This window comes from Aristolochia californica, unplaced genomic scaffold (genome assembly GCF_029961685.1).
Source record: "Aristolochia californica isolate CCGP_79_NKW_82.1479 unplaced genomic scaffold, dmAriCali1.0.hap1 SCAF_8, whole genome shotgun sequence".
In the NCBI taxonomy this organism is placed as follows: Eukaryota; Viridiplantae; Streptophyta; class Magnoliopsida; order Piperales; family Aristolochiaceae; genus Aristolochia; species Aristolochia californica.
In genome coordinates this window covers 41,031,285-41,049,165 of record NW_027182279.1, presented here as the reverse complement: position 1 = coordinate 41,049,165, position 17,881 = coordinate 41,031,285, and the positions used below count along the sequence as shown (strand labels likewise).

Here is a 17,881-nt window from a genome sequence, read left to right as displayed (position 1 = left end):
ACAGATGGTAATGTGCGACTTTCTGGGTTCATTATAATAAACATTCAATTAATTCATTGTCACAGGAGACGGAAGTGCTTCTGGCAAAGAAACTGAGGCTCATCTTCTGTAAGCAATCTACCGACCTCTTGACCAGTTCAGATGTTGGGACAATGTAAAAGCTTTGAAAAAAGAGTTTTCTTCTGAATATTTTACCGGGAAACTGCGACAAGGTCCATTCCTGCTGGATTAATTAGAGAAATTCTCCGAGAAGCAACCATGAATTCTGTTCTTAGGAAGCAACATCTTTCGTCATTGTAGAGATCAGCGAGGAAGAATAAAGTATGATCGATCACCTGATGAATCCTCCTCATTCTGCTCAACCACTTGCCAGGTCCTTGTCCATAATCTTTAAATGATGCCGAAAACACAGTAGGATACATTGATAAACCGGATTAGAAGCATGAAGAACGATCGAAGAAAAAAAGCATGAAGAACCATGTTGCAGCAGTGTACACTTAACTAGTCAGTTTAGTTTTGAACAATTTACGCCTCAGAGCTTATTCTGTTTAAGTAAGCATGATAATGTAACTTGATTTCTCAAGTTTTGCAGGAAACCCAGAAAGTTGGAATTAACTCAAACCATCTCAATCGCTTGTCCCAGAAAGAAGCTCAACAGGGTTATACTCTCTGCTACTGATTCTGGAAGAATAACATCTTGACAACAGATTTAACCCCAGAAAAGCTTTTCCGTTTACTAGACGAGGCAGAAAATTTTATGGGGGAACGCCCCCAAAATCTAAATACTTCACAATCTTCATAAAGAATTTCATTCAGCCTCATATATTATTGATTTGGTACAGAATATCCGATTCTGCTGAGTTACTCCAACTTGCCAGAAGTAACCACAAGAGACTGCTCTCTTTACATGGATTTAATTGAAAAAAAAAAAGAGGGGGTCTTCCTCGAACAATTAAAGGGAATGGAATGGAATGAGATGCTCCATCGCCATAACCAAGTAAAAGAGCACATCGCCGGGAAGATTTGGCCTCACAAAGCTGACTGTAACGAGTGGCAGAAAACGCAGTTTTCCAACATCAAAGTGCTAATTACGCTCCCTTCCTCCACCTTCAATGTCCGACTCTGTCTGTTCCACAAATGAAACGCAAAGCTCTCTCTGCGAATCTGACTAAGCTTCCCTGCCGCCCACCTGGTATGCGCTTCACTTCGGGGGCCATGAAACAGACTCTGAATCGTGCTCCAAGTCACCGGATAGAACGCAGCCGGTTGCAGCACCGAGAAATTCAAACCATCTTCCCGTGAAACCACCCTTGACACCAGATAGGGACCATTATATCCCCACTTGTTTCCATTAAATGTCAGAGCGAACTCCTCAATAAATTTGTACAGAAGAGGGTGCTTCTTGTCAAAGATCATCACGGCATTATTGAGCCGACTCCAGTTCCCTGTATGTGCATCGACAGTCTGGGCCCCGATGACGTTTCTCAGGCTGGAGAAGCTCTTCAGGACTATAACATCAGTATCTACGTATATACCACCGAATTTATATAACAGAGCGAGTCGCAGCAAATTGGAGAGGCTTTGCCCGAGGGAAACTTCGCCGGGATTGATCCTCCCTCCCTTCAATCGACTGAACCATTTTTCTGCCGGTGTGTCCTTGAGAAGGTAGCGGTAACTGGGAGAAATTGCTGCAATACAGAAGCCATGAGAAAGAAAGGGTGCTAACTGCGTCTTTCCTCTTATCGTATCCATGGAGTTCGAGACTATTAGGACACAGGCATCTGGGTGGGATTTAAAAATGCTCTCCACCGCTCGCAATTCCCTCTCCCCAAACAATTCTTCTGAGGAAATCCAAGTGAGGAAGAAACGATTATTGAAAGACGACCGGTTGAAGAACTCCTTCACTCTCATAGAAAATGCCTTGGACTTTTGTTTCTCTTCCAGAAACGAAGCTGCTTTACCCAAAGCTTTAATCCTCGAAACCGAGGAAACATTCGAAGGGTCCGGGTACTCTTGTCTCGGGTGAAGCCGTACATTCTCATCTATCTTCCCCTCGCTCCGTACTTCGAAGACAGTATCCGATTGGCCTGAAGAATTAAACCTTTCAACAGGCAAAAACTGCAGATTCCCACGCGTCTCCCGCCTCGAAAGAGGAACCTCTTCTTCCTGTACAGCGTACAGAACCGAAGAAGAAGACAAGGACGACATGGGTCTCCGCTCGCCTTCTTGGGCATATGCGAAACGTTCGATTTTTGCCAGAAACGGAACGCGCAAGTAGTACATACCGAAGACATTGCAGAGGAGAACGAAGAGGAGGAGAGGCAAAGATCTTTTGGTATTCTCAGAAAAACCAGGACAAAGATGTAATCTTTTACCCATTTTACTCGAGTATTCAGTTCGTTACGATGATGGAAGAAGAGTTGCAGGGAAGATTTGAACCCATGGTTAATGAAGGACGAACGCGGCAAAAATCAAAAAATGGGAAGGAAGAAGAGGTGCCCGGCGCTCGCTGCTGGTGACTCCTGAGAGTGGCCAAAAAGGGCCAAAAAAAATGTCCTTTTGAGGCCGCGACAGCCAAGCATTTAAAGTAGACAGCAAACCCGAAACAGTCTCGGCTCGGCTAGTCCACTTCTTCTATTCGGCTCGGCTTCAGAAATTGACAGTTGGTTCGTCGTCCCCCAGGCGCCATTAGGTTACGGGTCAGGCCTAAGCTGATAGCTCAGAGCCGATAACATTAAATCTGAGTTTGAAACAGACGAGGAAGACAAAAACAGGAAAGAGGGAGCTCGATTTACAGTTAAGAAGCGTGGGAGTGGCGTGGTGGGTTTCTGTTATTTTTCTCACACCCTCCATGACTGAACTGTTTATCCATCCACGAAGCTTCACGCTGTGCTCCTAATCGGGGGTTGATATGAGATAGTTACAGGCGTTACACAGAATGGAGACATGAACAACGCACAGATTGATTTCTCCACCTGCCCAGATAGGGAGAGGACCAGTCTGCTGTTATTTCATCGAATACCTGATGTGCCAACTCAATCCGATCTTGTCTGCAACTCCCGCATCGAAGATCATTTACTTTAACTAATTCCCATTTTTACACACCCGCTGTGAGTTCTTCTCGGTTCCTTTCACTCAATCCCTTCCGTGAACAAAGACTCATTTCGTCTCCCCAGACGAATCCACCAGCCGCGTTAAGATATTCAAAGTACGCTCTTACCTTGAACCGAATCTACGGAAAAAAAAACAATCTGTTCAGTTCTTGACCAATTCGTTTGGATTGCAGAAACCGGGGAGTTCTTGACCACGTCTCCTTGTTCTTTATAGTTTGATTCTTCCTCCTCTGATACGTCTCCTTGGTGCATCAGCTCGAACTTCTAGTTTGAATTTAGAGTTTGTACCATGTCTAGATTCTACCACTCAAATCCATAGGGATCAGAACAATTTGCACCTAGTAGGGGAAATATTTGGTAATAGAACTAGAGAGAAACTCTTAGCCGTGTGTATACTTGACTGCATATTCCAATCCTCAATGCGTTCACCCAAGTACTTTATAGTAAGCTATTTACAGACTCCACCATTCGTATAAAGAATCCCCATGGTCTCTCCACCGTGACAAACCTAACAAACGGCTTCTCAAGTCTACGCAGACTGGAGACTGGATGTGCGCCTCCACCTATCCACACCTTACTAGAAAGTTCATCCCTTTACAATTGTAAAAATTCAAGTAATTCAGATGAAACATATCAGGAGGAGACGGAGACGGGCGCAGGCAGTGTGAGACCAAAACCTCAAGTCCACAATGCTCTGGGGAGCGAGGTGGGATGAAGATTCCACTTCCCCATTTAGAAACTATACGAGGCTTGCAAAGAATCCCAGCTGTTAAGGCACAAGGAAAAAAGAGCAGAACAACGACCACAGAGTCCTCAACAGAACAGAAGTATTGATTACTGTACACTAATAATATACAAACATGAACCCAACACCACTGTGAGATACAGCAGCAAACATTGCAATGAGAGATACTGAAAAAATTGAAGGAGAATCAAAAGAATAAAAAGAAAAAATTTAAGGCAGGTCAGGTTAGTATCAATGACTCCAGAGTCGGCAGGTGATGCGGCCCACTGGTCTGGTTTTTCACCTATTATGACAATGAATTGAACCATAAAATTAAAAAAAAAAAAAAAAAGTTGTGCAATAACAAGAGCAAGAGCAAGGCCACAAGAGTCAGGAAGAATGTACAGGATCTATTCTGAACTTTTAGTGTCCTCTGCAGGATTCGATTACTTTCGTAACAGTAGCATGGGCTTCTGGTGATATCATGTTCAAGGTTAAATGGAACGCCTGAAAATGCCAAAACATCATGTCAGCCCTAATGTCCGATTACCATAACAATGGCATAAACCTGATCATCAGTTATAATAGCTCCTCTCTGTTAAAAACTAAAAAGTTATAATAGCATTATCACAATGATGCCGGAATCATTTCAACAAAAAAAAAATCCTCCACCGGCATAAACCAGAGTATATAGACGCACAACAGTCTTGTGTTAGGACAGATGATTGATGAGGTAAATACAATTTGGGGAAAAGCAAGATGAAACAGAGACAAAACACAAAAAGGTTATAAAAAGCTTACCACAAATCTCTCCAACACAGGTACAAGAACTTCCAAGTTGTGATCAGGGAGATAGTTAGCAATGGCATCCCTGACTTTTGTACTGTTGACAGAAAACAAAGCCATAGAATTACAATGGAATTGGAAAAAAAACCACGTCGACGGAAATCTGAAGGCACTCAAAGATACCTCTCTGTTGATAGGAATGCTAGAAGCAGGGCTGCATAAGCCTCAATAATCATCTTTTCAGCTTCCCTCTCCCCTTGCAATAGAGCAGCTTCATCATTCTGTAAAGAAATAGATAAAGCAATTAAAAATTTCACTCAATTACGCCTTTCAAGCATCTCCTTATCCAGAATAGACTAATTTCCTTCCTGCTATTTGCAGGTGCTTTCACACTTAAAAATAGATTCGCATTATCAGCCTCCACTTTTATCATGCCTATTTAGTTTGCCAAGACAGCAGAAGGTACTGACACAGTAATATGCTGATACTGAAATAATAATCAGATTACACAGTAATGCCCACTACTCTAAAAAGGAATTTAACTGCCAGTAGCAAGACTAAATGTAATGTGGCTGAAAACACCAATTCACATGTGTAGTACTCTTTGAAAATTCATGGTACTTGACCAAGCTACTAACCCATGGTAATAGCTTCCCATCACCAGCTGCCTCACCAGCCCCTTGATTAGCCAAAAAGATTGTGCAAAGTAAAGAAATTACATCCCTCTGATCCGCCTCCCCTTCACTTCCTGATCCTGGTACTTGCACACTGGCTGTTGCAAGCCTTGATCTGCAGCAGTAGTTTCATCCTTGTGAATTTTTACCGAACTAGCAATGAGATATTTTCCTTCACTGAGTTACCTTTTCAAGATGGAGATACTAAATCCATCATGATGAAAATAAACACATGATAGATATCTAAAATAGTAATGTAAAAGTAATGACAACAAAGAAGACAACCCATTTAGAAATCTGAAACAGTACAGACAAATAGCTGCTCAAGTCAAATGTATCATGGCAGGAAACAAAGAGTAGCAAACTGGTAGAAGTTCATCTACAAAATGTAAATTTTTCCCCATGCGTGTTTGTCAAGGGTATTAGTTGTTTAATAAGCCAATACAAATTAAAAAAAAAAGAAACAAACAAATAAAACGGTTTCTTAAGCTAGTGGTATTTTGTTCTAATGACTAGTAAGCTTAACAAAGTATTTCTATGCTGAAGACAATTACTCTAATTGTATACTTTGCTAAACCTAGTGTAGAAGTTTTCTTTTGAAAATAAACCTAATATAAAAGTGATTAAGAGGAGATGTCAAGTACTGAAATCTATCAATCCCTCTTCTCCTTTGATGCAACTCTCTATTCACACAGATTTTCCACCTCTGTACTTCCTTTTTGTTGATCTTCCCTCAATCTTCCTCCTCCTAATTCAAAAGAAATCTTCTTCTCTCTTCACCTTTCTATAACAGTTATTTGTATTGTTTGTCTTAGTGACTCCAGCCAAATAAAAAATATCTATTCACCCTTCAAATTACTAATCCTGAGTTCCCAGATTCCAGCAAAAGTAAATTATCCAATACTCCATATGCGGCCTATTGCTTCTCAACTTATCGTATGGAAATGTCAAAACAAAAGAAAAAGCAACATACTTGAACAGGCAATAACAGGGAACAATATGTTAATATAGCTGAGAAACAGAAACTTTGAAACTTCGTTCCATCTGACAGGAAGGCATAAATGTATGCACACTCTGAACAGTCCAGACCTACTCTAAAATCTTACAAAACTCTGTGACAAAGTCCCCTTTCACTCAAGGTAAAGAGGAAAGGTACTAACAAAGCAAGAATATTTTTGGTCAAATAAGAAAAGAAAATACTGTTGTGTATATAAATTGATAATTACAAACAGAAACAATATGCAGACAAATAACCTGTTCTGAGCATCCTTCTCCACCAAGTTAACAAGCAAACCCAAAATAGCTACCAGAAAATCTAATTCTTGATCACGCAGATGCTGGTTCTCCAAATGATCAAAAATAGCAGTAGGTATGCTAGATGAGCCAAAATCGAACATTGGGAAATGGCGAATTATCAAGTTCGCCATTGTATCTAGGCCTCCCCAACGGGCTATTTGCTGACAGCCCACAGAATTGTCATTCGCTAAGTTCATCAAAACCTGCCAAGGATTAAGCAATAAACAACATACTCAAACATTTCAGAAGAAATTTTGGCTTGAGGCAAAAGAGCATCAAGAAGAATAAATAAAATAACATGACAGCAAGATAAAAACATAGAAATACTATTTCAATTCAATTGCTGGCATCTAGCATTGAAACCTCCAGAATTTAGTAAGAGAATTGTGAAGGGAATTGTTTAAACAAATGATAAGGATCCTGTCTGTAATTAAACAGATGTAAAGATTTTTTTTTTTATAAAGATGTATTTATATAAACAAGAGAAATTACAAAAGAGGAGGGAGCAGATCCCTTATAACCAGCGATTATAGGGTAGCTTCCTGCTTGGCAAGCAGATTTGTTGCCCAATTTGCGGATTTCAAAATGTGAGACCAAATACAAGATACAATTGAGGTAATTTCTAAAATCTCCCGAAACATATCTCAATGTCACCACGGGGGAGGGGATGCATACTCACACCATCCAATGACCACCTTTGAGTCCCCTTCGATATGAAGAGGACCGCTGCACTTGTCTCTGAAAACACTGAGCCCAGAGAGGAGGCCATGAAGCTCTACTGACGTAGAGTTGGATATGCCTAGAGGGCCGGCATATGAGAAAAACTAGTTACCGGAACGATCCGAAATAACCCCTACGAAACCAGAAATCCAGGATTACCAAGAGAAGAGTCATCAAAGTTCAACTTAAAGTAACCGGGTTCAGGAGGAATCCATTCCTACAAAACTGGAACCTTTGTCCCAAAGTGCATCATTGCCAAATTTCTCCAATTTTCACGGATAAGGATGCCCACAAATGAGGAGAAAGACTTCTTAGTTAGAAGCCAAGTAGATAAATGACCCACCACTCGGTTCGCTACCCGATCTGCAGATTCACTTTTTGCATCAAATCATCTTCGATTGCACTCATTCCAAAGCCCCCACGAAATGAAACTAGCACAAGCAAAGAGCACTTTTCCAAGGCCAGGCAGAGGGGGTACCAATGAGCGACTTACTGAACGAGATCAGATCAACCATCATGCAGAATTGTAACCCCAACATACTAAGAATGGAAGTTCACACCTTCCAAAAGAATATACATTGAAGCAGAATGTGGCTTGTGGTTTCAGCTTTAGTGTTGCAAAAAGGGTACAGGGGGTCAATTGAGAGGTGACCTCTTCTTCTAAGCATGTCTGCCGAGAGAATCTTGCCTTGACAGGCACTCCACATGAAGAATTTTATCTTTGGAAGAGCACATAGACGCCATACAAAATAGATATCATGCTCCCTCAGAGACAAATTCCAGCCATTAATGAAACCATATGCAAATTACATTGAAAGTGCCACTTTTTTCCGGCCACCAAATAAGCTTGTCTGCCTTCGAAGGACGAATTTTAACGAAGATAACTGAGTCCATCAAGCGACTGACCTCCAGAGCCTCAGTATCCGAAAGACTCCTTCTAGGGTGTAGGCTCACACCACCCCCCTCAAAAGCATCGGCTACTGATATGTCTCTACAAGTTGAGAGGAGAAATAGACTTCTGAAGGCAATCTGTAATGGCACCTGCCCCATCCAACAAATGTAAAGATAACCTACAGGCATAGCCTCTTTAACCAAACAAGGATCTATATGGAAGACCTTCAAGCCATACTTGCTCCTTATTTGGATTAGCAATATTAATTTTCCAAAATCTTTTGAAAAAGATATTTATTTATTTACCAAAATGAATGTTCCTTATTTGATTTTCTCTGTGAAGACTATCAAACATTAAGTTCATAGGATTTTTTTTCCACAAAAAAGGAAATCAAACCACATTAGTGCAACACCTGAACTGATTCAGGGTACATTGACTCAGAAACTCAAAATCAAAGGTTAGTCACTTTGGGAGGATTTCTAATGCAATACAATTGGAAGATCTAACTGAAGAATATCTAAGAATAAGAAATCACCTCAAAATCACAAATATTTATGAAAGAAGAGAAGAAGGAGATTCAATTTAAAGAATCCTGAATTTTATATCTTAAACTCAAGTTCCAAGAATAGAAAGTTCTAAATAGGTCTCTAACTTGCAACTTGGCTAAAGTTAGAAGCTTTAAAGTAAAGAGTAACTTGCTGTTTAGTGGAAAGCATCTCATAAATAGAAACTTGTTTTTGTTAAAACCCTCAATTAGAAAATCTTACTGAAGTAGTAATTTCCAGTCTTAATTTTAGGTCTTTCTTTTCAATTTAATGTTGCCTAAAGTTCACAAATCTTCAAGTTATACTGTTTCCTGTTTTAAATTTCATTCCAGCAAGTAGAACTAGATTTAAAAAGTTCAAATTAGAATCAATGTCCTAGAATGGACAGCATAAGAGTATCTTATTTTTTGAATGTCTATGCCTATAATTTTTTTTTTTTTTTTTTTTTAATAGGGAGTGATTTTATTAAAGTAAGGGGGGACATACAAATTTCGGTAACACCTGAAAATGCCAGACAGCAACAAAAGAAAGAAAGAAAAAAATGAAACAATTAAAAAATTACAATCTCCAAATACTCTTCGAGACACCATCTTTTGCTAAGGAGTCAGCAATTGAACTTGAACCCTGAAGACTATGGGTCCACAACGGCTTGACACGAGTCTCCAGGTCAGCGATCTCCTCAAATGTGTGGAGAAATCTCCAAGGGGGCTCAGCCAATTTGATCTCCCCATAAAAAGGTTTTAAATGTATCAAAGAAATCAATCTTTTGCTATTGAATGAAGTTCTGGTTTTCTTTGCACTTTGCACTTGTATCAAAGAAATCAATCCTTTTTTTTTTTTACTCTGTTTGCTATTTTTCTTAATAGCCACATAAATCCTATGTTTTGTCCTTCAAGCTTTACACAATAAACTTGAATCTACATTGTAGTTTCCGAGCTGTTGCAGAAATCTAAGTTACCCATACTCTAAAGGAAGCTTTCAACTTCTTTAGTCCTTGAATCTAAGCAACCTTGTTGCATCAGTTTGGCCCGTCTCCAACAAGGTCCTAGAACAAGTCCAAGTCTGGAGTTTGCCATTCAGTGGCGGTATTCCATGTCAGTACATTCTTCATGTCTTGGGCCAAGCTATCTGTTTAGACATGGATGTGAGGGAGGTATTGATGACAAAGTCCCACCTTTCACTGGGTGAATATGTTCTCCATATCTCAGGCTAATTGTCTAAGAAACAAATTTTTTGAGGGGGAAATCCCACGTCAGTTTGATTTAGGAAGATCCTATGCCTTTTAGTAAGAATAGGTCTCCTAACTTTGGTACGTCATTTTGTGAGAAATAGGCTCAACTTGAATAATAATTACTCAGTATTAAGTCTAACTATAACAACCATCACCAAGAGTAATGGCAAAATGTTGGGATAACTGATTGAATATAATATCATATCTATAATGCTACCAAGTTGACAGAGGTAAAGAAGTTAACTGCATGGTTACATTTATTCTATAACTACTGTGGAATGAAAACAACAGATGTTAGCACAAATTGCATATTTTAAAATCATAAAATCAGATACCTTAACTGCAGTAAGTAGGCAATCAGCCAGAATATTAGAATCTTCAGCTTCAATTGCAGATGAGCTTGAATTCTCAAAAGAACATATATTTCCATCAACAGATGATTCCTCTTTGTTATTGATTAGGTGTGACCCACACCCATGGTCCAATGCTGGATCTAGCTTTTTGCGCTTTTGAGTTCTAGATGCATTTTTTCTCAAGGATAATAAATCCCACTTTGAGGGTTCCATATCATCCTCATCAAAAGCAAATGGATCCTGGCAATCCTCCAGGTTTACATGTTTATTCTCAACACAACCATAGTTTATCTCACCAAGACCAACAGAATCCACCTTTGAATCATTAGAAATAGAATTTGCTCCATTCAAACCTTTCAATATCGGATTAGACATACATGTCGGAGGAGAATCAGTTCCCTTCATTACGAAAGGAATGTCGGGTGAGAACATACTTGAAGTCACAGAACCAGATGAAATTTCCAACCGTGATGTAGACAATCTTTGACGTTTTTGAGAAAATTTGGAGAGCATTTGAAAAGAGGATGACTCTGTGGTGCAGCAATTTCCAATGATGTCATTTGATAAAATCTCATCCACTTCACCTGCATATCATCACTAGTATAAAAAATCATGAAATACACAAAAGCATTGTCCAGTTTCAAAGTAACAACATCCATATTGGATGAAGCATCATATCATTGAAAAAAATAGTTGTAAGCAAGTTTTTGGCCATGAATCTTCATTGTAAGCAAGTTTTTGGCAATGAAATTTTCATCCAGAAAAAAATCATTGGCCAAACTAACATATTTTGCACTGATACCTGTACTAGTCGAAACTATGTTGAGCTGCCCTAACATATCTACACAACGTAATTACAATAGTGATAGGTGTAAGGTGTGACTGTAGTTTTAAATGACAGTTGTTGGACCTGCCATGCTTTAGCAAGCAGAATGTTCAGCAGTGAAGCAGCAGCAACAAGCAATACAAGGATAGTGAAAATGAGAATGTGGAAATGAATGTGTAGCAAAACTAGAAGGCATGAATTGCAATACAAGGATAGTGAAAATGAGAATGTGCAAATGAATGTGTAGCAAAACTAGAAGGCATGAATTACACCAAGTAAAACACATAGATCAAGACATGAAGAACAGGCTATTGAAAGTAGCGTGCAGAAGTTCTATGGAAACCTTCTGGAGAAAGGTTTTGCTAATCTTGGTTGATGAACCATGAAACAATGGAAAGAGCCTGAAACTGACATGGATAGAGGTAGTAAAGAAAGATTTGAAGAGAGACACCTATAAGTGGAGAAAATTTTTGCCAAAGAAATGGCAAGGAGGCCAAATGCACCTAATCCCAATATAGTCACAATGGGCTACCTTGTTTTTTTCCCTCAAATAGCCAAGTATCACAAAAGCCCAAAGGCAAAGAGAATACAAACTAAGGAGGGGAACCTTGACAATGGGATGAAATAATTCAAACATGTCAATCCCAGGGTCTCACAAGAAAGAGAACCTCCTGGCTGAACAAATTAGGTTTCTACAGATCAAACAGGTGCCTGTGAATGATAACAAGGAAACAATTGTCTTCAGAGACCTAAAGAAATTTCAACAACGCAATACCTTTGCCACAGGAGTTGACTTTAGCATCAGAAACATGACCATTCATCCCATTACTGACACTAGAGGACTTCACATCACTAGACACGCAGCAAGATCTCTGAAGCAAAGATAAACCTACAAGGCAACAGAAGAATCATCAGTTCACTGCAAAAGCATGATAAAGTGGGACTTACATTACCAGATAGTGCAGCCAAATAAGATGGAAACTAATCAAATTATATAAAAAAAAAACACGCTTTATTTACTAACCTGATAGGATTTTGATGGCACTTATTACAAGTCCAACAAAAGACATTGGTGACCCTTCAGAGCCCAATTTAGCTCTCAACTCAAGTAAATGGTTCTATGTGAAAAATAAACACAGCTCAGCAAGTCATTTCTGAAGATACTTCAATTTACAAGGAACTGCAATCTCCATAACTATCTTGTACCTGATTATCCTTGCTTAGAAAGGTGGCATTCTCCATAATCTTCAGACACTTTAAGAGTAGCACAACACTTTGAAAAGCTGCATCAGCTTTTGAATCTCGAGAGGAAGGTGATGCGTGATTTAACTGAGCCTGCAGAAAAACATTTGCAACCTTATCAAAATTAACAACTCTGCAAGAAAAACAGCAGTTTAACCTAGTTTGGCCCATAGACCAAAAAGATATTTTCTACAGCCAAACAATGAAAATCTTAAATAGTGTTAACACAAGTATCAGAGAAGAACAGCAAAAAAAAAAAAAAATTATGTTTCTTCCAGTACGTATGCATATCCGTTCTCAATGGATGCATGCATGTGCTACAGAATCAATCTGGGTTGGCCTATCTTATGGACAAGGAGAACTCAACCAGATATGATAAAAAAATCATCATTAGAAAAAAGCTGGAACACTGAAGCCATCTCAAGTTAATTTATTTTCCCATCATAAAAATAGAAAAGCTGGAAGCATTTAGTATATAGGAACCCACCGAAGCATGCCTACAAATAACTTCACGCACATTTTTTTTTGTTGAAAATAATGAGAAATTCATTAAAAGAAAAAGAGGAACACACAACAAGCTAGACAAACTAGCCAAAATATAAAAAGCATCATGTGTGATCAACTAAAGGAAATGAAACGGCTACTGATTTGTGTGCTAAACCACACCCCCCCCCCCCCCCCCTCTCTCCTCTCAATCTTGTTGTTATGGGAGGTTTCCCTTGATGTATCTTCCCTTTCTTTGAAATAAAATTATCATCATTTAAAAAAAAACTAAAGCCAACTAACACATGGTAGATAGTCTGCTATGGAGTTGGTTATCCATGGGGTATGCAACCAAGAGATCTGATAACACCTAACGATGTCACGAATCTCATCAAAGAAATGTAATAAATAACCAACAAGGCAGACATCCATCAGAATGAAACCAACTAATAGCCAGTGCAGAATCACCCTCCACCTCTAATGGTCCTGAAACAAACCACTGAAAAATTCTAAAACCACAAGGAGAGCTAATGGTCAGGCAAAACAAGTAGTGACACTTCAATTTCCTAATTGCAGACAAAAGCTTCCTTTCTGCTTGCCACATTTCACTCATCCAAACTACAAAAACGTGATCAATCACAATTTTCATGATTCAAAGATTATGGAGAAATACGATAATGCAAATTATATTGGCTGGATTTATAACTTATTTAACAAAATAAAACATGAATTTATGGGTGCAAATATTCTCTACTTCAATCAGAAGACATGCACTCCAGCTGAAACGAAGAGCAATGGCTCATTAACCTCCATAGTTGTGTGGCAATCAGCAGCGACACCAAAAACAACATCCAGCCCTCCAAGTTCCCGTAATCTTTCCTTAAAATTACCTCCAACCTTCCTCACTGTACCAGGTGTATCTGAAAATTTACAGAGCGCACTAGAAGTGAAATAGTGATACATTTGAGGCAAATAAATATCTTCAATTTGAAGAAGACATTTGCAAGAAATATTTGAAATCTGCTTCAGGCATTTCATCTAACAATTTCTTTTTTTTCTAAATAGCCATGAGCCCTAATGGAACTCAATCTAGATATTTATCCGAATTGAAGTACATCACTTCCTTTGGTAAAAAAGCCTTCTCCATTTGGATAACCTGCAAATGTCTTTTAAGGGGTTCCACAGAAGTGGAGGACTTTGTTTTATTCACATTTGTTTCATGTCTTTTGCTATTAAGAGATGCCTTTGCATCACCAACTGAATAGGGCTCATGAAAGAATCAATTTTGCTAGCAGTTAAAGGTATCACTAGGCATATTTGAACATGTTCATGACTTAAATCTCCTAATTACCAGAAACAAAAAAGCTGCAGCCCAGGCCATGGCGATACTGTTAGGAAAACATTAGGTTTACTGTACACTAGGCTGTGATGCAAAACAATAAACAACCTCGAACTCACCATCTACCATGCAATTACTTCACATTTTTTTTCCAAATGCATGCAAAGCATAATAAAAGTAAAGCAATCTTACCCGAATACACCAAACAACAAATCTTGTTCACATTTTTACTCAAAGCAGATAGAATCAACAAATTAAAGATGTGTCCACAGCAATGAGAAAAAACATAAAAATAAAAAAAAAATAAAAAAATTTGATCAGCAAGTCTAAAGACAATTCATACGGTAATAGTAAAAAGAGGAAGGCTAATCCATAAATATTAACAACGTTTTCTACAACCTAGACAACAAAGAACGGAAAAATCACCAACAACTTTACATTCTAGAAACCTACAAAGAAACACGTCCAACATTGTACCTTCAAGAGAAACAGTAGATAAGCATGCTTTCTCCAATGTCAACAAAGCTATCCATTTTGAGTTCAACTCTGGCCTCTCGGTTTCATCATTGTCTCCATTTGGTGGCTTTATCTCTTTACAACTTAGCAGAATTTCCTGAACTTTCGAAATTATAGCACTGGAGCTAGAGTCCAATCGTTTGGTCATACCTCTCAGTGAGGCAGGATCTCTACACACTGACAGAAGCTTACCACCAATATTTGGCACTCTTCCATCAACAGAGTCAGCAGTAGGTGGGTTCAATAACTTGAGAAGAAAATGTATACATGGAGGTGAATCTAACAGATGATCATCTTGGCCCTGAATTAAAACAACCAAACATTTAGAGGAGCTGTTACCAAAACCTTTTTTGTAGCTGAGATTAACTAGTTGAACAAGCATAAAACCCATTAAACATTTCAAGCAAAACATATCAGGTTTTTCTGTTTCTGAAATGGAAAACATAACAGTATTTTTTATTTTATTTTATTTCTGTTTCTGAAATGAAAAATATATCAAGTTTCATCCACGACTTAAAATTTTATTATACATTAAAATTTCAAAATTTCATAAGCTACACAAATGTCACCACAAAAGCCATGCAGCAGGTACCATCATGCTCATATAAGATTAGCAGACTTACATCACTAGCCATAACAAAGAAAAGAGCTGCTGCAGCAAGAGTGCTTGGAGAATCATCAAAACTGAGACTCAGAATAGCATCAATGATTGTTTTGGCCATCCTGAAAATATAGTTAATGAGTTAAGAGTACATTGAGATGAAGCGTCCATATAATGAACAGTGGCATAAGAAAGGAAGCAGAATTCTTGAAGAACCTTAGCTACTTTAGCAGGTACATGAAACAAACATGCAAATGCAAATTAAAGAAAGGAAGCTACGGGCTGGGAAGTGGGGCAACAAAGAACCTGTCTTACAAGGACATGTCATTGGCCTCATGGGTAAAAGCCCACCAATTAATGGTTGTACCTGTGCACCACGTCTAAGGTTAACTGCCTGGGAATGAGAGATGTTGTAGTGAATAGTCTCACACTCTTCATTAAAATCGTCTCACATATTTAGGTTTGGAACGATCCTATGCATGTAAGTTGTGAAAAGACCTCTAGACTTTATTAGTTATGTGGTAAAGAACTGCCTCACTTTAACATGGCGCCAACACAAGCCCATGTCTATTTTCTATGCGGCACATGTGTGGGTTCTTTGTAGCCAATGTGTGTACATACTTCAAGTTTTCGGCCATTTTGTCTATTAAGGTTTAGACATGAGGGAGAGTTTTGTTGGGCAAAAATTCCTACCATTCAATGGTTGCACCTTTGTTCCAGGTCTCAGGCCGGCTGTCTAAGATTGAAAGTTGTTGAGGGAGAATAGTCCCACATTGCTTTGGTTTCAGAAAAAATCTTATGTTCATTAGTTAGGAAGAGGCCTTCTAAGTTTCTGTTAGACATTTTGGGAGGAATGGGCTAACTTTAACGGGCCACTTAAGCTAACTAATTCCAACTGAAAAAGCAAAGACACAATAAATGAAAACATAGATTATATGTAGAGATGCAGAAGATTCACATATGGAAACGGTGAAAACAACCCAATTTTCTATGAGACAATTATACCTCCTTTTTTCTCTAGTAGGATATAAATGTTGTCCTCATACCAAGCATTCCATATTTCCATAAATCACAGATTTATCCACGTACAATAATTGGTAAAAAATTTCCAAAACAAGAACAACTTATTTGACATAGATTCCGGCATTCATCCCCAGTTAAGTGCTCAACTACTTATCTTTGGACAGATAGGCATGAATAAAAATGCTTACTTTGTGGCAATATCTAACCTATCCGGGAGCAAACAATAACAGTTTAAACAGAAAGGGAACAATTCAAATACACGAGAGAAATATACAAGGATGACAAGCAATCTTACCCCTGTGCTCTTAAAAGACGACGCTGCTGAGCAGTCATGCTAATTGAAAGCAAAGATACTAGACTTGCACGGCGGACACGAAAAGGCTGTCCCGTCCGGAGCCCATCCAACGCAAAATTAACCTCATCCACGTGCTCCATCATTTCTCCAAACTCCTGGGCTTCCATCAAAGTTGAAGTTGGAGGTGAAAACAGAGTCTTAACCACCTTGGAACCTCCGGAATTAGGGTTCTTCAACGTTCCAGGCTCCCGAGTCACGTTCCTCGATTTTTTCGACTTCCGGATCCTGTTACCCAACGACGAATTACGAGCACCAATAGGGCGAGGGGGGAGGAGGGACTCCGACTCCGGTTCTCGGCTCGAGGACGCATCATATGTATCAGAATCGAACGACCAGGGAGAAGAATCCTGCGACGAAAACGCAAAACTGAATACATCTTGAGAGGTCTCTTGCGGGAGAGAATCGTGGAAGCCGTCGTCCACCCCACTATTCAAATTCGATTCAGAAAAACTCCCGGTAATGCACCGATTGCGACGCGCATAGGTCCGAACGATCATTTTCAGCCGCCAAGATCTCGCCAACCAATTCCTCCCCTAAAAGAAAAACCAAGGATTGAAAGAACCAACTTTACTGTCCCTCCTGGGCGACGAAATTCATCAGCTCCAACCGAGACGGAGGAGAGCCGAATGGAGCTGCGTGGCCGTTGAAGCTGCCTCTCCTCTTTTCCTCCGTCCAGTCTCTCTCTCTCTCTGGCTTTCTTTTGAAAGTAGCCGAATAGGTATTTTTTGTTTTCAAAATTCTTACCCTTTTTTCCCCTTCTTTTAAGGGTTTGCAGGAGGGCATTCTCGTAAATAAGATATTTAATCTAAAATTTTCGGAGATCTGATTGGATGCAGACAAATTTTTTAATTCTTATTAAACAAATAAATAAATTATTTTCGGGCCGCCCGAGGCGCAATGACCATCTCAGAGCGTTAATCTAATCGGCCAAGATGTGGGCCCCACAATCGGTCTAAAACACTTCTACACCGTCAGATCGATAAGTGTTGGCGCATCGTACAATAACGGACCATAGAAAGAGCAGAGGTGAGGGGTTGGTCGCGATATGTTTTCGTAATTTTGTACATTTCGAAGGGTATTTTCTCGGTTTGTTTATAAAAAGAAAAAGTCGTCTCACCTTGTCCATGTAATAGAACTGATGCATTTGGTTCAATCAAACCCG

General features: G+C 39.2%; 2 protein-coding genes across 2 annotated transcripts; both read right to left on the bottom strand.

The window, feature by feature from the left end:
- Positions 1 to 939: 939 nt before the first annotated feature.
- On the bottom strand, positions 940 to 2,379 carry LOC137938589 (uncharacterized). The gene has a single exon (XM_068783538.1). The coding sequence runs from the start codon at positions 2,377 to 2,379 to the stop codon at positions 1,030 to 1,032; it is 1,350 nt and encodes a 449-aa protein (XP_068639639.1). The 3' UTR covers positions 940 to 1,029.
- Positions 2,380 to 3,820: 1,441 nt separating this feature from the next.
- LOC137939250 (wings apart-like protein 2) lies at positions 3,821 to 17,426 on the bottom strand. The gene is made up of 14 exons (XM_068784484.1): positions 16,660 to 17,426; positions 15,364 to 15,463; positions 14,702 to 15,041; positions 13,693 to 13,805; positions 12,367 to 12,495; positions 12,185 to 12,278; positions 11,936 to 12,049; positions 10,317 to 10,918; positions 6,552 to 6,796; positions 5,262 to 5,412; positions 4,807 to 4,904; positions 4,639 to 4,720; positions 4,243 to 4,344; positions 3,821 to 4,141 (listed from the first exon to the last, which is right to left on the bottom strand). Exons 1-13 carry the CDS (start codon positions 17,214 to 17,216, stop codon positions 4,261 to 4,263), a joined length of 2,709 nt encoding a protein of 902 aa, XP_068640585.1. The 5' UTR covers positions 17,217 to 17,426; the 3' UTR covers positions 3,821 to 4,141; positions 4,243 to 4,260.
- Positions 17,427 to 17,881: the final 455 nt, after the last annotated feature.